This window comes from Bidens hawaiensis, unplaced genomic scaffold (genome assembly GCF_021521415.1).
Source record: "Bidens hawaiensis isolate Kalapana, Puna unplaced genomic scaffold, B.hawaiensis_p1.1 tig00027761_1, whole genome shotgun sequence".
In the NCBI taxonomy this organism is placed as follows: domain Eukaryota; kingdom Viridiplantae; phylum Streptophyta; class Magnoliopsida; order Asterales; family Asteraceae; genus Bidens; species Bidens hawaiensis.
In genome coordinates, this window is record NW_027505105.1 from 126,602 (window position 1) to 150,675 (window position 24,074).

At 33.8% G+C, this 24,074-nt stretch overlaps 2 protein-coding genes across 2 annotated transcripts; both read right to left on the reverse strand.

Moving 5' to 3' along the window:
- Positions 1-3,347: 3,347 nt before the first annotated feature.
- LOC143610762 (putative sulfate transporter 3.5) lies at positions 3,348-9,426 on the reverse strand. Its single transcript, XM_077085152.1, has 12 exons — positions 9,120-9,426; positions 8,394-8,601; positions 8,129-8,300; positions 7,508-7,573; positions 7,188-7,301; positions 6,907-7,023; positions 4,667-4,793; positions 4,287-4,573; positions 3,935-4,125; positions 3,775-3,857; positions 3,568-3,644; positions 3,348-3,485 (listed from the first exon to the last, which is right to left on the reverse strand). Exons 1-12 carry the CDS (start codon positions 9,424-9,426, stop codon positions 3,348-3,350), a joined length of 1,887 nt encoding a protein of 628 aa, XP_076941267.1.
- A 1,760-nt stretch (positions 9,427-11,186) lies between these two features.
- On the reverse strand, positions 11,187-19,492 carry LOC143610748 (putative sulfate transporter 3.5). Its single transcript, XM_077085143.1, has 12 exons — positions 19,067-19,492; positions 17,818-18,025; positions 17,409-17,580; positions 16,605-16,670; positions 15,539-15,652; positions 14,441-14,557; positions 13,746-13,872; positions 13,367-13,653; positions 12,430-12,620; positions 12,268-12,350; positions 11,459-11,535; positions 11,187-11,375 (listed from the first exon to the last, which is right to left on the reverse strand). The coding sequence occupies exons 1-12, from the start codon at positions 19,392-19,394 to the stop codon at positions 11,211-11,213; spliced, it is 1,935 nt and encodes a 644-aa protein (XP_076941258.1). The 5' UTR covers positions 19,395-19,492; the 3' UTR covers positions 11,187-11,210.
- Positions 19,493-24,074: the final 4,582 nt, after the last annotated feature.

The following is a 24,074-nucleotide window of genomic DNA, read 5'->3' on the forward strand; positions in this document are numbered from 1 at the left end:
TGCCTTGCTTTTTTTCTGTACTTGCATTGTGTCACGAGACTTACTATTTTACCACCGACGCATATAATAACATCTCTCCACCATGGCTTAGTGTTTAATAAACCATCTGGTTCGGTTAAGTTCAGTTCGGTTTTATAAAAACTAACGTAACTAAGGAGGCGGGCGCATGTTTGTATAATAACATGAGCATGAAATAAAAACACGTTGAACACAATGTTTGATCGATTTGTTAGCACGTAAATGTATAAGTTCATATGCATGTGATACACTGTGTAACCATGGACGGATCTTACAAAGGGCCAAGCCAAGCCTCGGGCCCTCGGCCCATCCAGCGTTTTGTTTACTAGGGTAAATTTTTTTCAAAAAATCAAAAAATATTATATGTATTGAGTGTGGCCCATCCATATAATTAGTGCCCACACTTAATTTTTTGTTAAATAAATTTCCTTTAAAGCCGAAGAAGGGAAACCGTTTACCTAATAAACGTAAAGTAAACCCCATAAACCTATTTTTTTAAAAAATACAAAAAAACCTAAGCCCAAATGATTTTAAACTAAAAATAAACCCACACTCTCAGCCCTAATTGAACAATCGAAGTAGAAGAGTCTACTCTGGGTGCTAAGATGTGAAAATTTAAATCCAATATAAGCAGAAGCGGGCCGCTCGAAGAAGCCTTAGAACACTAGACCATGGACGAGTCACGAGTGCTCATGACGCATGATTCAGACATTAGGCAACCACAAGAACGATAAGTTGAATGACTGAATTGGTATTTTAGTTGAATGATTGAATATAGAGTTTTCGTTTTTTGTTCAGCCTCGAACCGGATTGCCGACTTGAAACTTAGAAGTAGGAAAAAAATTTAGGTCTCGTAACTTTCGGTTCATCCATACTAAATAAACAAGATCCATCACAGTAAAGGTCTATACTTCTTATGGGAGAGGTGTGTATTTATTATGTATAATGTATTCTCAATTTAACCTTTATCTAAACACATTTAAATATATGAAACTATAATGTATGATGATCATATTGAGAAGACTACAAAATCTATCAAATGCCCGAGGTACAAGTAGATAGAACATTCATGGCGTGGAGCCCACATTTATTTTTAATCAAGTGGTGAATCTGTACAGTACACTGGGCAAGCGTCAGCCCCTATACATGGTCTTACAAATATGTGTTTTTGGTAAACAGTTGCCCGGGCTTAATATAGATTAATTTTTGTTTGTTTTTAAAAGTGAAAAGGAGATTAGAAGAAAGAGATGCTTAGTTGGTTTTATGAACTTTCTTGTGATGGTTAATGTAGTATATACATTTGTTTAGACCAACCGTAGTGGGATGACACCCGTGCCACCTCAACAACAAGGCAATAAGTTTTTCGCCTAACCGTTATAGAGGCTTTCAGAGGGGTGTTAAGAAGGGCTTGATCTCCTTTGGACGCAAATGTGTTAACGGGCATAGAGACAAATTTAGATGGGGTTCATCAACTTTTAACCAATTACATTACTACACAGTTCATTTTTATTGTTTTATTTAATTATTTTCTTATAATAGTAATACATGAAAACTCAATTTTTTTTACCTTTACTTTGAATATAATGTTTTTTATATATAAATAAAATAAATGACATTTTTTAAAAAAAATCTTGATACACGGTTGATTATAACAGTCCAACTAAACAAGTTATAACAACACATCTAACTAGTCAAATAAAACTAATGCGAGTAACCTATATCGGTGGGTCTAACACTCCAACATGCATTAATTAATCATACGATTATAAGTTTATAATGGTGCGTTGAAAACCATCGTTTTCTTTTACAAACACACTTATTCCGCCGCATATATACACGCGTCATGTTATGATATTTCACAATATTTGTACATAAACATCAGTAGTACCGGTACCGAAATGCATATATTTTTTTCTTTTTCTATTAAAGGTGGGATGGTAGTTAGGTTAGTTTAATGGTTTGATGGATTGAAAGAGACATATGTGTGGGTGGTGGTCACATTGCATTAACTTATAGGAGGGCTAGAACTAATTTGTGCCGACACAAGGTACAACTATGGAAGCAGTTGGTACATGTTTGAATGCATAAAGTTAAAAACCTAAGTGCAAATTTTTGGTCCAACACAATGCAAATATTTTGGGTACATAGATATGATATTGTGAGGGTAATGAGATCACAAATCATGGGCTACCATTATTTATGTTGTCTGTTGGATGCTAAACAAGGTTGTTTAGTGAATAATGTTGGGCCATAGAAGATCAAGGCCTGAGAATCTACATATCTAATGTGATTGGTTATTAACTTATTATGCATAACAAATAATATGGACCCTGTTCTAAAAATGTAAGGAAATAAGTTAGCATATATATATATATATATATATATTTTAACGACCAATTTATTGTGTGTTAAGCTGTTGCACTCCCTAGTTTGAAGAGCCTTTTTGCCCTACTCCTAGCGTTGTAAAAATCGCTAGTTGCTTGTCGGAAGGTGGGATAGGGACTAGCGATTAATCGAGATTAATTGGATTAATCGGATCAGACTTTAATGTATAATATCTGGTGTTATTTATATACACACACATTTTTATGTGTAACCGAAAATTTGCTGGAATCTTGCTGGAAACCGCTGGGTTTTGTTGGAATCTTGCCGAAAACCTTTGATTTTGGTCGGAATCTTGCTGAAACTGCTGATTTTGGTCGGAATCTCGTTGTAAACCGCCGATTTGGCCGCATTTGACCATTGACCGATTAACCCAAAATTAAATCAGTAAAATGGGGACTAGCAATTAATTGGGGTCTAGTCGGGATTTTTGCAATACTGCTGGCTACTCCGACCAGACTATGTTGTCTTGACTGGCCCATGTTGGATTCCGAGTTCCGAGTTTGGCTTTGGCGTTCCCCGGGAAACCATACCGCTGTGTGACACTTGACAGTCGTTATGCCACCATAAGAGTGAAACTCTCTGGCGTAACATATGGTGGGACTAAAACCCCCGGTGGACTCATCAATCTTGACTGGGCCCACTGGCCCGGTTCCGGGTAGGACGTAGGAATTGCCAGGTTGGGTTCGGAACTGGTTTTTTTCCGCCCCTCTAGATTCATCAATCTCAAGATCTAATTGTATTTGGGCTTTGTCCAGCGGCTATAAGAATATTTGGGCTTTGTCAGTTGCTTTAAGCCTATAAGAGGCCCAAAGGTCATATTATGAATATCATTGTTATGTACATGGGTTTATATGTTGTGGTTTTAGTTAGTTTATGGTTATTACACAGATGACACAATTGCTTTCTTTAATATATATTCATCGTTCTTCACTACCACAATCATTTTACTGTGCAAGTGAAAATTTACATCCCTCAATTGCATCTTTGATAGACAGAAAAATGCGATCTTTTCCTATGTTATCTACAAAATTCGTAACGATCAACTTCTCCATAACCTCGAGTCTCGGATTTACTATGGCAACCTGTATAAATATTAAACACGAATAAATGATATTTTGTATTAAATTAAACAAAAGATTATATGAATCAAAATTCGTCAATTACCTTGATTTCTTGAACCTCTAAACTTCTACGAATTTCAACTAGGGTTTCGACACCGGTGATATCAATAGATGTAACACCTAGATAAATCAAGATAACAAATATTTAGGCCCAAGTATTTATATGTGCTACACATGATATGAGTTCAAATATTTATATGTAACACATTGTGTATATGACAAAATATAATTAAAGACCTTTGGATCTTACCTCCTAAATCTAATAAAACATACTTAACATCATCTCCTTGTGAATTTTTGTTCGCCTGTTCGTCTCTAACCCATCTCAAAATCCTTTAAAAGATCGCAAAATTCTAGTAAAACAGTCGGTTTTGGTGATAAATTTCGAAATAGAGATCAAGATTTTATACCTTTCCCTAATGTAACTAGAATTTGCAAAGTAAATTGGAGAACCAAGTTGCAAAACTAGTGTCTTGGGAGTACTTATGGCGCCGGGATATTGTTCTACATCGCGATACAAGCCAGTATCCGGTATATTGCCAAGCTTTGAACTTGCCGGTCTAGCTACATACAAAAGGGCTCTAACCACGGCTAATCCCACCTTTATAATAGAAAGAAACTTTTCGTTAATAAATCATTTGGGTTGCGGCGCAGCTTGTTGCCCGCTTACCTGCCACTTCATTGTAAATCGTTTGGTTGTTTTTTAATGGTTAATAAATTGGTTGTGTTATAGTTTAATCATTACAAGAAGTAACGACATACCGATAACATGAGACCGACGTCCATACTAATGAACGCAACACCAAGGAACGCAGCCATGCAAATCAAGAAATCGAATTTGTCGGTTTTGTAAAGATGATAAGCTTTTTCATACTCAATGAGGCCAAGCATAGCTGACATGATAATGGCCGAAAGAGCAACAAGAGGAGTGTAACTAAAAAGAGGCGCCAAGAAGATTAATGTTAGCATCATACATACTGCCATCACTACGTTAGACATTTGTGTTTTACACCCCGCGTTGTAATTCACTGCCGTTTTTGAAAATGGCCCTGAAAAGTGTGAAAAGATTGTTTTATTTTATAAAATGTAAATAAAATATTTTCTTGTAATAGGAAACATATAGGAAATAATAAAGAACTAACCTGTAGTTAAGTAGCAAGAGGTTAAAGATCCAACAATATTCATGAGACCAAAAGCTATCATCTCCTTGTTACCATCAATTTGTTGATTTACCATTAATGCAAAGCTTCTTCCAATTGCTATTCCCTCCTGAAAGTTGTCATATTCTATTCTTAATGTTGCATTTTGATGAATAATATCAGGGCCGGCTCTGAGGATTTAAATACCTCGGTCGAGCCGCAATAAAAAGGTTCGTAGGCCTTTAATAGAAAGGAAGTACATAAGCTATTTTTTTAAAGGTATATTGGTTTTTAATGATCTCAACTATTGCCTTTTTGTCACTGTTGGTCTTAACTAATGAATTGGCTACTAATGGTCCCAACTTTTAAAGGTATTGTTTCTAACGGTCCGCGACTAACAGAATCCTAACGTCGTTAGTTTCAGGTCGCCAGAAAAACAGTTTTAGCCGGAAAACTCAATTTTGTTTCCCCGAAAACTCAACATTTTCGTCCCACACATCTTGGTAACTTCGTATCGAACCTTTAGGAAACCTTTTCTAGTAAAAACCTCAATTATTGTGGTTGCCGGAAACCTTGGAACCATCGTCGGAATCGGTTGATGGTGCTCAAGTGGTGGTAGTTGGTTAGTGGTGAGTCAATTGGCGGTGGTTGTGGTGTTCAGGTGGTGTTTTCCGGCAACAAATTTGAATTTTCCGACCAAAAACGTTTTCTCGACTACCTAAAACTAACGGGGTTAGGATTCTGTTAGTCGCGGACCATTAGGAACAAATACTTTAAAAGTTAGATCATCAGTAACCAATTCATTAATTCGGACCAGCAGTGACTAAAAGACAATAGTTGGGACCATTAAAAACCAATACACCTTTTTTAAATAATGATTAAGGTAATGAATAAAAAATGTTTTGGGCTCAACATATAAGATGATTAAGATCAATGTCAAATTTGTAAAAAGAAAAAAAATGGCTCTTGAAAATTACCGACCACCGGTTGTCGGCCATGCATTGTGTCTTGAATTTTTGAAACCACTGTAAATTATCTCATTTTCAACCTTGCTAACATATATCAATATGATTTGAGCTGTTTCTATAATGTATATTTTTATACAAACATTTTACGTGAAAAAAAATGTTATTTAAGTTACATATTTGTTGAAAGATGATATTTTTTATAATAAAGTAGTAATGTATATATGCATACATAAATAATAAATAACATAAGCATTGTATAATAACTTATAACTAAAACAGCATAAACAATGAAAAATAAATGTATTTATGATTTTTAAATTTTAATCTATACGAAATACTTTTGAAAAAAAATTAAAAAGTACAATACTGAGCATTGTAAGTCGTGAAAAGTATTTAATTAAAAAAAAATTAAATATAAGATAAAATATTAGTGGTTAGAATCTAGAATCTATTAGCAACTTCCTACTTCTCATTCCCTCTTTTTCATCTTTTTTGCAATTCATTTTTCATCATTTTGAAAACACATTCTAATAAGCTATTTTCTCTCTTGGCTTCACTTTTTTTCTTTTTTATAAGTTCATGACCGGACAGAGTAGTTGCTGGTTTAATAGGGGAACAAAAGATCGTCAAGTACAATATAAAATCCGGCGACCGGAATTTAGTGCCCTCGGAAATAAGGTGCCCCGGACGGAAGTCCGGCTCGCCCTAGTCCCAAGCCGGCCATGAATAATATAATAATAAGTTGTAACACTACATTTAGCTTAAATGCAATTAGAGCTGTAAACAAATTGAACGAACACACACAAGGCCTTGTTCATGTTCGTTTGTTAATGAAATAATGTGTTCACGAATGGTTCACGAACATAAATGAACACAAATAAAATCAGCAGAGCCTAAAGATTAAGATTGATGTATTCATCAATGTGAATAATGAGAAAGAAAATAAAAACAATGCAAAAACAATGTGAGAATATTGTTTCCTATTTTAAATTAGAGGTAATAAATTATAAATTAAAGAATATAAAAGGTTTAGATAAAATAAATAAATGTACAAAAAATTCTAATGAACAACATATACAAACAAACATGAACAAACATTCACGAAAACAATTGAACGAACGAGTGCTCTGTTCATGTTCGTTTATTTAACTAATCGAATGGAATTTCTTGTTCATGCTCGTTCATTTATTAAACGAACAAACATAAATGAAGTTCCCGCTGAACGTTTGGTTTGTTTAGAGCACTAAATGCAATTAATAAAAATTGTGTACTTACAGCAAGAGCAACCAAGGCTGTTATGACTCCTGCTTCAATAGGTGCTGATATATATTTTGGATCAAAATCCAAATTTTTCAGAGAAGGCGGATTAATTCCTTTTTTCAAGGGGCCCACCTGTATAATTAATCAAGATTAAATCAGTTTATATACTTGTCGAGTTGTTTTAACGAAAAAGCGAAACTTAAGTTTCGATGGCTAATTAATGCATTTTCTTGTAATGATTCTAAAGTTTCGTTTAGTATATTTTGTGAGTCACTTTAATGAAAAATAATACTTACAATCGCGATGCCATATTTCTCTGCGTCGGTTGCATATGCAAAGATGCATCCGATTGCCACAACCGCCATTGGAGCTATTGCCGCCACCCAAAACAGCTTCGGTTTCTTTTGTTTCTGAAAACAAAACAATATGTTTACATTTGCACACATTAACAAAACTAGACCTTAAAACAAAATAAAAAAGGCTAACAATATTGATGCCTTTTTATGATGTCAAAATTTTCAACTAATAAGAGTCATTAAAAGATAAAACTATGTCTCTTACTAAAGATATAATGCTTAGAGAGTAGCATAAGAAATAATATTTGAGTTTCACTTACCACCATTTTTGCTAGGTGAAGAAAGATCAAGAAGACTATACCCACAAGTGTACATTCCCAACTTATCTGTAAAACCAAACACACTTTTTAGTTATGAAGTGTTATTCATATATCATGAGTGATACATGTTCTTCAACTTAGGCCGGGTTCGTAAAACTTAGAATTGATCATACACTTGGGTCTAAAGCAGATCCTAAAATCAGGGCCTATACTTTTTCTTAAGATCCTAACACGTTGGAATATTATGTCACACGTATTTCGCATACTACTTCAAAAGGGCACAAAATCATGCAATTCCAACGTAAAGTTTACGAGATTAAGAGTTGAAGGAGTTGAGATTAGAGAACAAGAAATATCGAACTCGATCAATCCTTAAAAAGGCCTCTTTTTATAAAAAAAAATGATAATAATAATTTGTTTTTGCTTAAGATCCTAATTATTTGGAATGTTATGGCACACATTTTTTGTATCATATAACTTGAGAGATTGAGAGCTGACAGAGTTATGATTAGAGGGTAAGAATCGAATGCTAATCAAACATAGTCGAACAAAAAAATTTAAAGCTCCTATTATTTTCTTGAGTTATGAAATAAATATATAATTTATGTTTAACCATTATACCTCATGTTTATACTTAAAGATGGCCTTGGTAACAGATACAACATCAGTATGTGTAGTAAAATGCTTCAAACCAAAAATGCCTTTAAGTTGTTGAAGACATATAATTGTTGCTGTCCCTCCCATGAATCCAGTAATTGTAGAATGTGACAAAAAATCTACCAAAATGCCCAACCTGTTTAATTACATTACAAAACATACAATTCAACATTAATTAGCTAGCCATACATAAAAAAATAAAAAAATCTTTGTGTATCAATGAGTTCACCTGAAAACACCAAGAATCAGCTGAATTACGCCGGATATCAGCGTGGCCGTAAAGATAAGATTAAGATAGAGTTGCGGATTATCGGCTTCATGCACTTTCTTTTCTATAGCTCCAGCTATGATCAATGAGCTTGAAGCTACAGTCCCAACTGCTAAGTGTTTGGAGTTACCGAAAATTGCATATATTAAAGGCGGGACAAAGCTCGAATCTGCATGCAAAATGGACCGGTTTAGTTAATTACATAAATTAGGGTTATGAACTTATGAAATCCTTTTGAGACATTACTACGGGTGAATCAAGCCAAGCCTATATCATGCTACTCGAGATCAGCTTGGAAAAAAAAACATGCTTAATAAACAAGCCCGAGCTCGAGTAGGCTCGAAAGCTAAATATTTATATAGTTTTTATGTAATATTTATATTTAGTTAATAATTATTATATATAAAATTTTGATAAAAGTAAACTAAATAATAAATCATGTATATTTGTTATATATAAATTTATATTTTAAATAATATATATAAATAATTATAAATATGTATAAAATAGTTAATAAATCAAAAACGATTTGATCTCCTGTTTGAAAAACTACTCATGAGCTAGTTCGAGTTTCAGAAACAGAACTCGAACAAGCCAAGCTCGACTCGTTTACCCCTAAACATCAGGTAATTAAATACCTTTGTTTCAAGCATGCATACAAAAACAAGAAATAAATATAAAACTTACATAAACCAATGACAGGTGGGATATTGGCAAGTTTTGCATAACTAATCCCTTGAGGGATAGCAAGGCTAGCAATGGTGATTCCGGCTAACAAATCGTACATAAACAGCTTCCCGTTGTAATTCGGGAGCCATTGGAACACCGGAACGAAATATTGTAACGATTTTTTAACCTTTTCGGATAATGTGTTCCCTTTGAAGTCATGAAATGGATCATCAGGAAATAATGTTTCCTTCAAATCCGACTTGAACGCCGCCGAGAAACTCCTCGGCGGTGCAAAATTCACTTTATCGACGTGTTTTACATCCATCGGAAACATATATGTATTTGTAAGTGTGTGTGTGATAAATGCGGAAAGTGGGATCAAAAAGTGAGTTAGGAATAGGGTTTTTTATAGAAGGTTGGTAAATATGTTAGAGAATAAAATGGTAATTTGTTGGTAAATATGTTAGAGAATAAAATGGTAATTTGACAGATTCATATGGAAGGTAAATATTATTTATCCACATATACATTCTACTCGTGGATAAAATATGAATCTTAATATTGTTGACATATTCAAAATATGGGTATAGAAATAGTATAAATAAGCCATAAGATTTACTATACCAATAAAAATGGGAAATGTGAGATGAAGCAATATTAATTTGTTATAGATTATAGATAAATAGATAAAGTAATTTACAGTCTTATTAGGGATATTAGGGATGAAAAAAAAAAAAAACAAAGTCGGGTATACCTGTTATCTGAAACATTCGGGACGAGTATACCCAAAGCCTGACGGGTATTGTCGTATTGGGCCGGGTATGAGATAAGTTATCAAAATTTTAACGGGTATGAGATTAAGTGGTACCCGGCTTAATTACTATAAACAACAACCCTTTTACTCGAACTATATACTCGAATCATATTATCATAAACCCAAGACTTTTTAATTTTTCTTTTGAGATATATATTTAATGATAATGCTTATATTTTATCCTATTTTATATGCTATGAAGTATATACATTAAATTTATAAATATTATAAAGATATTATTTAAAGTATGATAATGTTATAACCGGATATGAGACTGGGATTAGTAATACCCGGCCTGAACCTGACTCATTGCCATCGCCTAGTATTAGAGATAAATATGGAATGGGTTTTGATACATGTTTTTATTTACGGCTAGGAAACATATTTCTAATAGCCCAATATTCATTCACGGATCTAATAAGATGTTAACTACAAAAATGAATTTGTTACATTATGGTGGTGAATTCTGTCGGTGACCATGACATTTTACTGTCTACACAAACATATTATGTAACAATAAAAAGAAATTTTGAGTTTTTAACTACTATTTGTCGGTGATCTGTAGGCAATAACCAACGAACGTCTAAATACATGTTTTTTTTTCTTTAACCAAACAAAACATACAAATGGTTGTAAACTGACCGGATTAAACCGGACGAGACCTTTTCCGTATTCGTTCGTTAAGCTTTTTTGTCGGATAAACGGATGGTTCACGAACGCTCTACCGAAAGGAAATTCGTGTCCGTGTCCGTCCATTAAGGAACTGAGTTTGTTTGTGTCCGTTTGTGTATGGTCGTTAATATTATAAACGACACTAACGAACACTAATGAACAAGCGAATACTGGCGGACACTAATGAACATTAATGAACAAACATACATAAACGACTCTAGTAAACCAACAAACATAAGGGCATGAGGGCTGGGTAATCTGGTAGAAAACTAAGTAATTAATTACATAATATTATACATTACTGAACGAACAGGCATAAACAAACCTAACATGCGGACATTACTGGACGAAAGTTATTGGACGTTCATGAACACTATTGACTGAACGCCGCCTCTGTCCATGTTTGTCCGTTAAGCTTACAGAACGAGAATTTTTTATTCATGCCCGATTCATTTATTAAACAGACGAACATAAATGAACTTCTTGCTGTTATTTGATATTTGATTTCACACGAGCTATTCTATTGCAAGAAGGATTAATGCATTTACAATAAACCGCAAAGATGATAGATGCATGCACATTCTTGTCATCCGATTCCTACAATACAAATACTTTTGTTTGTCTTAGCATTCTTGGCTACCATAATCCTTTGAGTGAACAAGAGAAAACTTGCACCCTTCGATTGCTTCGTCGATAGAAAGAAACACGCGTTCTTTTCCAATTTTGTCTATAAAGTGTGTAACAATTAACTTCTCCATAACTTCGAGTCTTGGATTTACTATAACAACCTGCATGCGAAACAATCGGTCACAAATCCTAGACGTTCTTGTTACAAAGTAGAGAACAATATCGATTAACGTCGACTACCTACCTTGATTTCTTTGACTTCCAAACTTCTACAAATTTCAGTTAGGGTTTCGACACTCGTGATGTCAATAGATGTAACTCCTGGTAAAATAACATAATGAATATCATTAATCAATGTTTGAAGCATTTTGAAGCATGATATAAAAGGGTGTTTATTACAAAAGTAATTTTGAGTCTTGCGTGTGAAAATGATGTTGTTATAAATTATATTTGTGTGATATAAAATGAAAGAAGATTAAATCCAAAGGGTTTTATCATGAAAAAACAGAATAAATATGGTTTGTGATAGGAGTGTTCATGGTGCGGTTTTGAGCTAAACCAAACCGATAACCAAAACTTTGATTTTTGGAGTTTTGAAACCGTTTGGTTACGGTTTCGGTTTTTCAGATTTTGTTTTGGTTACGGTTCGGTTTCGGTTTTTCGGTTTTTGCCTTTTGAGCTTGAAAATTTTAGGTCGAAAAGAAAGTTGGCCGAATATAATGAATTTAGGTATAATAATTATGTTAATTGTTAACTAATATGCTTGTACATTTGGCCAAAAGTATTTGAGTTACATATTTATTAAACTCTTATAAATAACCAGAAATTCAGTTCGGTTCGATTTTTTGGGTTTTTTTGAAATGCAAAGCCAAACCTGAACCGTTAGTCCGATTTTTACAAAACCATTGGTTTTTATTTTGGTTCAGTTTTTCGGTTTGGATTTTTCGATTTCAGATATCGGTTTTTTCGATTTCTTACACACAGCACAACCCTAGTTTGTGAGTTTATAGTCATAAGTTTGATAAGACTTGATGAAAATCAATTAAATCTTACCTCCTAAGTCTAATATAACATACTCCACATCATCTCCTTGAGAATCTTTATTGGCTTTCTCATCTCTAACCCATCTCAAAATCCTTCAAAAGACCAAAATCATGATTAATAAAATGTCAATTAAATGCTAGTTTGGAAATATGATTTCAACATGTAACTAACCTTTCTCTCAAGTAACCAGAATTTGCAAAGTAAATGGGAGAACCAAGTTGTAAAATTAGAGTCTTAGGAATGCCTATGGCACCCGGGTATTGTTCTACATCACGGTATACATAAGTCTCTGGTATTTTACCAAGTTTTGAACTTGCTGGCCTAGCTACATACAAAAGGGCCCTCAATAATGCCAAGCCCACCTACATAAGAAAAATTAGGTGTCAATTATACGAGCAGGGATGGTGATGGGTCAGGTTTGGATCGAGTATAGTTATTCTCAAACCCATACTTGTTGGATTTTAGTTGGGTAATTACCCGTCAAGGTTCTGGCTTCCTATTGGGTTTTGATAAAATTCCCATCGGGTATACCCAGACCAAAACTCGCTCGGTTTCTATCGGGGTTTCACAAAAAGATAAATAAACGATTACAAATAATGATTACGATAAAAATAAAATGTCTCAAATAATTGTCATAAACAAGTTTCGGCAAATATTATATTAAGAATATTTATAATATACAATATATAAATATATATGTGTGTGTATAAAATATAAAAAAAATTATGTCGGTACATCGTGTATATAATCTGGTAAATGTTATTGGGTTATAGGATTGGGTAATCTGGTATCTTTCAAATCCCAAACTGGTCCCAAACCCACAAAAAATTTCAAAAGTAATCCCAAATCCGTCCCAAACCCTAATGGGTCGGGTGTTACCCGTCCCAGTTATGTCGGGTATCGGGTTTTCCCATTAGGTTCGGGTTTCACTGACATGCCTATATACGAGAGTGGGTGTTTGAAATATATATTTATCTGACTATTGTTTTCTTTAAAATGAACATTTTGATATAAGTTGTTACTTAAAAAATGGGTGCTTATTCTATATGCTATTCTTAAACAGTTAGATTAGTTATTTGAATAACAAGTCTCAAAAGAAATAATATACCGACAGCATGAGGCCAACGTCCATACTGATGAAAGCAACACCAAAGAAAGCAATCATGCAAATGCTGAAATCAAACTTGTCGGTTTTGTAGAGATGGTAGGCCTTTTCATATTCGATAAGACCAAGCATTGCTGACATGATAATGGCCGAGAGAGCAACAAGAGGAGTGTAACTAAAGAGGGGTGCTAAGAAGAGTAACGTTAACATCATGCACATTGACATCACTACGTTAGTCATTTGTGTTTTACATCCAGCGTTGTAATTCACCGCAGTTTTTGAAAATGGTCCTGAAATTAATAAACAAATGGAGATGTGAACAAATTAATACTTGGTCGATCATATTAATAACATACACTTTTCTAAGTTAAGGGTCAAAAACCTGTGGTCAAGTAGCAAGACGTGAAAGATCCAACTATGTTCATGAGACCAAATGCTATCATCTCCTTGTTACCGTCAATTTGTTCGTTTTCCATTATGGCAAAGCTTCTTCCAATTGCTATCCCCTCCTGAAAAACCACAAATTTCATTCTATACGGTGTTTTAACAAAAGACCGAAGGAGAATGACCCCTAAGACTCATGACACGCATTTTTATTAGGAAGGGCTACCCGACTCATGACACGCATTTTTATTTTTGAATGATTTCTAAATTACACCAATTAAATACACCAAACACCTAATGGGTTCTTTTTTTCCCCTTACTTTTGATTCTTTAATTTATCAATCTTATCTTCATTTCCAATTTTGTTAAAAAGATCTGCTACTTTTGTAGTTTTATTTTATCTCATGCCTTATATTATCCAACAAGAATATTTTCTTTAGATATAAAATTCGTACACTATGTCACAATATTTAAAGAATATGGCAACAAATGCTTTGTCCAAAATTCAAATTTGAATAATAATATTATAAGAATAAATGTGGATCGATACTCAATTTGCTCCGGAGATAAAGGAGTTACAGATATAAATATATAATAGCAATAATAATATATATAATGGCATAAAATGCTAATAATATTATTAAGATTATTAAATGTAATTAACTAGAAAAAAAAAGAATAAATTGTACTTACAGCAAGAGCAATCATGGCTGTTATTAGTCCTGCTTGAATTGGTGCTGATATGTATTTGGGATCAAAATCCAATCTTTTTAGAGAGGAAGGATTTATTCCTTTACCCAAATGACCCACCTATATTTTCCAAACATATTAATTCACAATAATAGATAAATAATTAATAACAAAAAAATATGTTGGTTTTATTGTAACTTTCCATGGTTAATTTATTAATAAAAAAAATTAACTTAAACTTAATATACGATATTTATTATAATATAGTTTAATACATTTACATATATAGCCGTTTAATACAAAACTTACTTTGTTACGTTAAGATATGTTGTTTAACGGTTGCATGCCTAATTATCTCGAGCCAAGACGAAATAGTGGCATGATGTCGATCTTTATTCATATTAATCCTATCTTTGTGTTTCTTGCTTAGTGATTGATGGTTGATAGTTGCCAAAATAGTAGCATGCTAATTTAGAAAATGATAGTTTGGTGGAAATATATGATAGTGGCACTAAACTTTCTAGTAAAAGTGTTAATCTTGGACCCCGGGAATAAAACGTGGCACCTGAACTTTTTTGGTGAAGTGTAATTTTACGTATCGTATATTCAAAACTTTATTATCCGTCATTTTTATATAACATAACCCTTTCTTAATATGTAAAAATAAAAGTAAAAATTGGGATGCCTTTTAATACCTTTTTTTCTTCTAAATCCGTCACTGTACTAAACTATAGATTAAGACAACAGATGATGCATTTGTTAATAGGAAGATTTATGCAATTTTCTTGTTTTAATGTTTTATCACATCAATGTTGTAAAAGTCGTTAGGCGGTCCTAGGCGGTCGACTGGGGAGTTGCGAATACTCGGGAGTAGTCGGGGATTACTCGGAAAATACCTAAGGAGTACTCGGCCGAGGCGAGGAGTACTCGATCTAGGCGGGGAGTAATCGGGGAGTACTCGGCCGCCTACTCGGGAGTTTTATAACATTGATCACAATTATTAAATTTGATTTGTTAGAATTAGTTATTGTTTTAGAGAGATTTAATTAAAAGAAATTAATTATGTTAAAGTTAGGAGATTGATAAGAATATGGAACTTACAATTGCAATGCCATGTTCTTCGGCATGGGCTAGATACGCAAAGATGCATCCACTTGTGACCACAACCATTGGACCTATTGCGGACACCCAAAATAGTTTTGGCTTCTTTTGTTTCTGAGAATCCATATACGTTCACGTATTAATAACATCAATCATACATTAAAGAAAAACTAAAAGGTTATTTGTTAGCCTTTTAATGATTCCATTAAAAGACCACTCTGAATCGGTCAGAGGTGGTTTGCTTACAAAACACATTTTAATTGTTCATGGGGGCCCTTAACGGGTAAGCTTTAGAAACATTTTGATCGATTCAGATGCTACTTCTTAATGGCTCAGTACAAGGTTGTGAAACAGCCCCAACGTTTTGAAGCAAAGTAAGGCGGTTTAGAAAGTTTAATGGTTTGGCCTACGGTTTGAAATTAGTTGTGTAACCCAAATCAACCATTTAACCTTTATCAATAGTATTTTTTAATTTTTTTTAAATATGTTGTTGTATATATGTATTATAATAGTTAACTATCTTTAATTATCCGTATAAACTTGTTAAACTCAGTCGGTTTAACTGAGCCAACCAATCCAATTGGTTTGATTTATTCTTTTACAAATCGATAGTTAAAAGTTTGGTCTAAAATTTTCAACAAACCTGTTAAACAGCCCTATTAGGGGTTGTTATAAAGTAATCCACCTAATTCGTTTGAAGTGTGTCGTCAACAATGTTAAAATTAACCACTTGTCACCAAAAAGAAAATTTTTTATATACTTTTCATATATAACATGATTAATACGTTTGAAATTAGCAAGAGCTGTTGCTATTTAATGTCTCAAAAGACTAGAGGTGCAAAAAAAAAAAAACCTCTACCAGAATCGTACTTGTTAAAAATACCCGAAACTAGGTTTTTTAGTACCCAAACCTGATAAGGTATGCATTCTAGTGCAAAAACCTTATTTTTCAATTTCCAACCACACACAAACCAGGTTCTATACCTGAAACCGGGTATCAGAAAAACTTGATTTATGCACCTCTACAAAAGTGAAAAGACTATTGTTTTTTAGTAGTGTCACTTACCACAAATCTTGTAAATTGAAGAAAGACCAAGAAAATAACACCAACAACCGTGCTTTCCCATCTTATCTGCAAAATGAATTAAACAAAATTAGAAAGAGACTTTATCATAATTAATTATTCAAAAGTAAATACTCGAAAACTCGTTTCATGTCATTGTCACCTCATCTTTTTAACAATAAAACCAACACAACAACTTACTTATCCATATAATCCATATAATATATATATATTTAGCTACATTCTTTTAATCGCGTCACGCAAAACATGTATATTTATAAGAGTTTTGGGAGGGTATCCCACTCGGTTATATAAATAATGCAAAAATAATTTTAAAACCGTAACCCGAACAAGAGACCTATATTTATAGGAGTTTTGGGGGGTGTACATCTAAGAAGTATTGTAACTTTGCCGGAAAAAATAAGTAATTTCAATAATGACAAAGCTTGCAATTTTATGTTAAAAATTTTATATATAAAAACTAGGAGGATTGACATGAAGCATGTTAGTCATGATCAATAACATCAACTTCTTTTGTAAAGTGACAGGAGTTGGAATCAAACATGCATGTAGAAGATTGAAAAGACAACAGAATGTGTTACGAGTAGATCGACCGACCGAAAGATAAGCAAAACGTGTCCATCACCGACTTGCGGGACCCACTTTTTCGACTATCTTCCAATCTAAATGATCTACAATCTAGTTTATAAAAAGTCGTAAAAACTTTATAAATTGTACATTTCTTGCATTATTCAACATATATAATATGAATTATATCGTTTTAATTATTCAAACCGGGTAGTATACCTCTTTTCTGTTCTTGAAGATAGCGCGTATGACGGATACCATATCCGTATGTGTAGTAAAATGCTTCAAACCCAAAATCCCTTTAAGTTGTTGAAGACATATTAATGTGGCTGTCCCTCCCATGAATCCAAGGATTGTAGAATGTGACAAAAAATCCACCAAAATTCCCAACCTGTTTGCATATATAATATTCATAATAAATAATTTGTGGTGTTGTAGTCATAGTGTTAAAATTTTGTTGGTTGGACTGAGTGGATTAAAAATCCGCTCCTTAGCATGTAAACATTTTTGTTTTGTCTCAGGTTAGTTTTTGGCTAACCGGGTTCGTGGTCTTTATAAAGTTGCCTTAATAATAATAATAATAATAATGACGATATCAAGATTGGTGTGTATGTGAGAATGGACTCACCGGAAAACACCAAGTATGAGTTGAGTTAAACCCGATATGAGTGTAGCTGTGAACACTAGATTAACATAGAGATCTTGGTTTTCGGTAGGGTTCACTTTTGTTTCTATGGTTGCAGCTATGATTAACGAGCTAGCGGCTACTGTCCCGACGGCTAAATGTTTTGAGCTCCCGAAAACCGCGTAGATTAGAGGTGGAACAAAACTTGAATCTGCAATGAAAAGTTCAAGTTTGTTTATAACATGTGATGCTTATTGTTATATCAATGTTGGGTAAAAATAGGAGTTTGTGTAGGGTTATTTTGATTCGGTTAAACACTTAAACATATGGATGAGCAAATGGTACCGGTACCAATTTTTTTTAGGTTTCGAGATTGGTACGATAACTGTATTTTACTGATATTTTTGTCATTGACACTGGTACCGAATCGGCCATACAATACCGAATATTTTCGGTACCAGTACCCATTTTTTTTGAATTTCGGTACTGATACCGATCAAAAAAATTCGGTTTGCGAGTTTTGGAAACCATTACGTTTTGGGTGGTTTTCAGTTGGATTTTTTCATTCTACCATTTAGGCATGTTTTTGGGTTGTAAAGAAATTGACTAAAAATAATAAAATATGTGCCTGAATTTTATTCATAAAGATATTTTGTTGGTTAATAATTAATTTATTATTATGCATTTAGACTACGATATTTGATTACGGTATTTATTAAATTATTGCGAACTATTTAACAATCGAAATAAAAAATAAAATTCTTTAATCCACATCGATTCATCTTTTTGGTTTTAAATAAAATCAAAACCGAACCGAAACTTCAACTTTTACGATTTTTTTATTTTTGAAATTACAGTTTCGTCGGTTACAAATCAGTATCTTCAATTTCTGAACAAAATACATTAAATGTTTGCAGTCTCACAAAAAATAAACTTTAACGAATTACTCAACATTTAAACTAAAAATTAGATTTGCGGTCCCACAAAAAAAAAAATAAACTTAATGAATTACTCAACATTCAAACTAAAAATTAACACCCGTAATACGAGTGTTTTTATTTAGTTACATATAAACCCGAAACCAAACTGAGAATTCAACTTTTAAGGAAAAACATAAAACCAAACCCTCGTTTTAATGGTTTCTTCATTTCAGTTTTAGTTATCAGTTACGAAATCTCAGTTTTTTCGGTTTCCGAACAAATGACAATAACAATAAAATGTTTTTAACCCAAACAAAAATTAACAAACTTACATAATCCAATAATGGGAGGGATATTAGCAAGTTTAGCATAGCTAATCCCTTGAGGAATAGCAAGGCTAGCAATAGTGATTCCAGCCAAAAGATCATGCATAAACAGCTTTCCGGTGTATTTCGGCAGCCATTCGAATATCGGAACAAAATATTTTAAGGCTTTCTTGGCCTTTACCGGCAATGGCTTGCCTTTGAAGTCATGAAAAGGGTCGTCCGGGAACAAGGTTTCCTTCAAGTCGGATTTCAGCGCCGTCCCGAAGGTTCTTGGGGCGGCGAAGTTCACCTTGTTAAATGTTTCTCCGGTGATTCCAACTATTGCTGGTGCCATTTGAGTGTAGAGAGTATAGAGAGAGAAGGGGTGTTGGAGAAGGTGGTAGAATTAGGGTATTTATAGAAGATTTTGGATAATTATTATATATTAATATGTAATTATTTAGTAATAAGTTGAAAATAATGAGGTTAACTTTTTGACTTTGGTCGACCTTTAGATTGATTTTTTGACTTTAAAATTAATATATTTTATATTAACTATTTTAGAATATAGTAATTTAAAGCACAACCTTTTACAAATGTTTGTATTTTAGTTATTAAGTTATTTATATTACGTTTCTATATATTGTTGACAAGTGGAGTGGTGTAAAGAAGCCACTTTAATGAGTGATTAGGTTATTGACCGGTGAATGATACGGGTGAAAATATAGAATTCGTTAAGTAAACATGTATATAATTTCAAACGTCAAGTTATTTTTAATATATTTTTGAGACAACACCATGATTTTTAAATGTAATTCATATTTATACGCAAACAAAATATTAAAATACATAAACTTACAAATAATGACTTTACATAGTAGAATGTTTACGAAGAAAAGTCAAAACTTTAAAACATAAACTTCATAAACTTTAAAAAAATAATATTAATAGAAAAAAAACAAATTTCACTAACATTAGTCTGGAAAGCAAGCAAATCAAAAAATAATATCTAGGAAAGATTCCCGATAAACATCCAAGAATGATTCGAGCTTCTTTTCAACCTGGACCGTGAGCACGATTGATAACATAAACATTCATACATTAATCTAACAAACATAATGACTAACTGACTATGTAACCTGTTGTTACATTTAATGTATTTAATGTAGTCAACTGTTGTTACATTTAATGTATTTAATGTGATGCACGTCCAAATCGCATTTACCTGTTTTTATTTAGAATATAATAATTTAAAGCACCACCTTTTACAAACGTTTGTACTTTAGCTATTAAGTTATTTATTTTATGTTTCTATATATTCTTGACAAGTGAAGTCGTGTATAGAAGTCACTTTAATGACTGATTCGGTTTAAAAAATACTGATCATAAATATTGGTTATGCAATAAATATGATATTATCATCAAATATTATAGATAATAAGGATGTTAGTTGTGGAGACGTCATTCACTCACTCATTCCTTTAAAGCCTAAATGAGCTTAAAAGGGAAGGTGAGGTCCATCACATTTCAGTCAATCGTATTTTTTTTTAAATAATTTGTTGAGCCATAACACGCTTGTTAAATATGTCTATGTGACAAGAATGCGTTAATTAGTCAAGCTACAACACATAGTCTAATGATAACCAAGAAGGTAATTAGAAGGATGGTGTTAATTTGTCAATTTATTAAAACTTGATTTAGTGTCAGAATTTAATAAATATCATGTACATATTGGCATTGTTGCAAAATTCCCGACTAGACGTCGATTAATCTCCGATTAATCACTAGTCCCCACTTCACTGATTAATTTTGGACTAATCGGTCAATGATCAAATCCGGTCAAAATCGGCGGTTTTCGGCGAGATTCAATAAAAAAACTAGCAGTTTCCAACGAGATTCCAGCCAATTTCCGGCCAAAATGTGTTTATATATGTATAAAACTGAAAATTACATATAAAAATTTGTGCTTGTATATATAAAATTGAAAATTATACATTAAAGTTCGATCCGATTAATTGCTAGTTTCCACCTTACCGCCTGACTAGCGACTAACGATTTTTACAACACTACATATTGGTTGATTGTCATAATTAAAATCCGATTTTATTTGATTTATGTATTTATACTTCTATAAAAAAGAAGATTTGATTAGATTACAATAGGAAATAGTCAAGTTTATCCGTTTACTTGTATTATTTGGTTTGTGATTTTTCTTTGATCATTTCTAAATATATAATGGTTATGGTTATGCCTTTAGCATATCATACTGCAACTATTCTAATTCTTTTAGATAAAGCAGTACTTCATTTCATTTGACGCTTGTAAAATTCTTTTAAAAACAATAACTTTACTAAATGTAACAGGTTGGTAAAATTCGGCACGGTGGCAAAACCCAAGCGTTGAGATGATAAGTCGACACGAATTCGGTCAGTTTCGGTTACGTGTGTTATTGTACTGGAAATAAAACAAAAAATAAATAAATCTTGAGGTGAAACCAATGGGGTGGAGTCAGTGATTAAAACTCGATCGTTGGTAAAACACAACCATTATCGATCTCGGGCGTTGTGACGGTCAGTCTACGCGAATTCGGTCAGTTTCCGTCACGTTCGTTACGATACCAGAAATAAAAAAATCAGCGTTTGGTTAGTATTCATTACGGTACTAGAAGTCTAGAACTAAAACAAAACGCTGTGAGTTTACGCGAATCCGGTCGGTTTCTGCCACGTTTGTTACGATACTATAACTAAAACAAAACAAAAAAAAAATTTGATCGATTTTGTTACGTACATTACGGGTTTGAACTAAAATAAACAACAAAATACCACCAATAAGGTGCCACAAAGTGGCCCAATGAGAGACTTTGCGGCACAAAAATCCTAAATTATTATATATAATTTTAAAATGTCATAAAAACGATCCAATTACAATAAAGAAACAGATAAGCAGGCATCAAGGTATGTAGCAAGCCATCCAAGTTACTCTAGTAGATGATAGCCACGTCAACAAATTGGTATAAATTTTTTTTGGAAGGTTCGGTGTGGCCATCCCGTTAAGGGGAAGAAATGTAAAGAGAAGGATAAGAATTTGAGGAAAAGAGAATCAGGAGAGCGGGAATACCGTCCCTCCCTCTGCGGTCCCGGTCCAAATTTGCTTCCCCAATGAAGCTCCTGAAGCACTTTGTGCCACCTTAAAATCGTTCATTTTTTAACAAGTTTTTTTCAACATAAAATCCTCTAAGCCTTACATTTAAAACGATCAACAATACACACATTACCTTTGTAAGGAGGACATTATATCACTAGACAAAGAAATCATACGTACCTAACCATTCAATATGGTATTAAATTATTCCGATATGGTATTTTGTTATCGTTTAATTATTCGCCTTACAAAATAACTTGAAGAATAAGTGAATAGTGTAACACATAAATAGGTAGATACTTAAAATGTACGTTAGTCACATTAGCCTTCACTCATAGTTTTTATTCCAAGTATGATTTGCACGTTTGTTTAACTCACTGCTTTGTGATGGAAACCAAATGCATATTATGCATCCTTTTAGGGACGTCCCTTCAGAACTTTGTTGATGGACATTTCATTCTCGACATGTTCAAAAAGAACATTTAGGACTCGGCGTTTTAGGTTCTCAAAGCAATTTTACCTAAAATGTCGTTCGAATATTTCCTTTAACATGACAAGAATCATATAATTGGCTTTTTGTGTTCAATATCAAGGCGTCAAGGTGTCGGGCAAGTGTTGTCACACGGATAACATAAGATGTAAGTTTAAAAGGGGGTACATTGCGGTTTTACAAAATCATGCATAATGTGTTCATACCAATTTTAACATGCGAGTTTGTAAAATCATATTCCACATTGTGTTTGTGTTTGCTAAAATATTAAACTTTTACCATGCATGCCAGTTAACACGAGTCGTTTTGAGATTAACTTCTAAAACTATTATTTTATTGAACTTTACAAGCCAATGAAACTAAAAGGTTGTATAAACAAATATAGGAAACCACTTGAAGAAACACTAAGTGAACCCTGGACAGATTATAGATAATCTGGGGGTTAAGTAATGTTTCCCACGGATGAGATCTAGCTGAGAAGGCTGTTCTTCAGGAGACCTGCAAAACAAACACCGTAAGCTCGTCACTGAGAAGGGGGGGGGGGGGTTCCTCCTTGTGACCACCCTCCGGCGTGAGAATCAGACTAGATTGCTCTGAATATAAGTGTATATTAAGAGATTGCTAGATAACTGGATAGCAGATGATCTTACCATTCCAAGATGTTGGAGTATTTATAGCCGAAGGTAGGTTTCCAAGCAGGTACAACCGGCTGAATAGTATTCCTGTTCTACCAACAGTGGATTATGCACAGGCCATACTGGTTGGTGGATAAGTTACGGCCAACAGTAACAAAGTCGGCTGCACTATTCCACCAACTGTAGATTATGCACGTCCCACCTACTGTGGATTATACGCAGGCCATGCTGGTTGGTGAATAGGTTACGGCCAACAGTAACACTATTCTACCAACTGTAGGCTACGCACGCCCGTCAGTAAGAGTTGGTGAGTAGGCAGCGGCTAATAGTGACAAACAGTACTAGAGGGTGCTCCTCCTCGTACTGTTGTCGGTGAGCTGTCACCCTGTGATTGGCTCATGGGTTGTTCTGGTCAGATCGTCTGTCCTATCCATACCTTGGTAGGTATAGTACAAAAGATCTTTCAGAATCATACGGACTGGCTCATTTTGGCGGGATTGTTCCCGCCTTGCTCATTCCTTCATGTGACTACTGAAGTAGCTATTGCCTTGTGCGTGTAGCCCTGCTGTCTGCGGGTAGCCTTCCCTGATGGCTTGTATCCGCAACTGCGGGAACAGGCGGGGTACTTCACCATTGGGAGGCTTACCCTGCGTGTACAGCTTGCGTACTGCGCGTAAGATTCTATGAGCATGGTGGGTCCTGCGGGAGCAGATGGCCTTTGCGCAGACGTCCCTATTCAAGGTGAGTCTTGCGGGACCAACTGGTCTCT

Bases quoted from the DNA above. Each gene is read 5' to 3' on its own strand.
- LOC143610762 (XM_077085152.1), bottom strand. From the start codon at position 9,426: ATGGATGTAAAACACGTCGATAAAGTGAATTTTGCACCGCCGAGGAGT. The intron at 4,794-6,906 runs GTAAGTACACAA...GACAACTTTCAG, and splicing joins CAGCCTTGGTTGCTCTTGCT to GAGGGAATAGCAATTGGAAG. The intron at 3,486-3,567 runs GTAATTGACGAA...ATATTTATACAG, and splicing joins TAGAGGTTCAAGAAATCAAG to GTTGCCATAGTAAATCCGAG.
- LOC143610748 (XM_077085143.1), bottom strand. From the start codon at position 19,394: ATGGCACCAGCAATAGTTGGAATCACCGGAGAAACATTTAACAAGGTG. The intron at 12,351-12,429 runs GTTAGTTACATG...GGTCTTTTGAAG, and splicing joins TCTGGTTACTTGAGAGAAAG to GATTTTGAGATGGGTTAGAG. The intron at 11,376-11,458 runs GTAGGTAGTCGA...TTTCGCATGCAG, and splicing joins TGGAAGTCAAAGAAATCAAG to GTTGTTATAGTAAATCCAAG.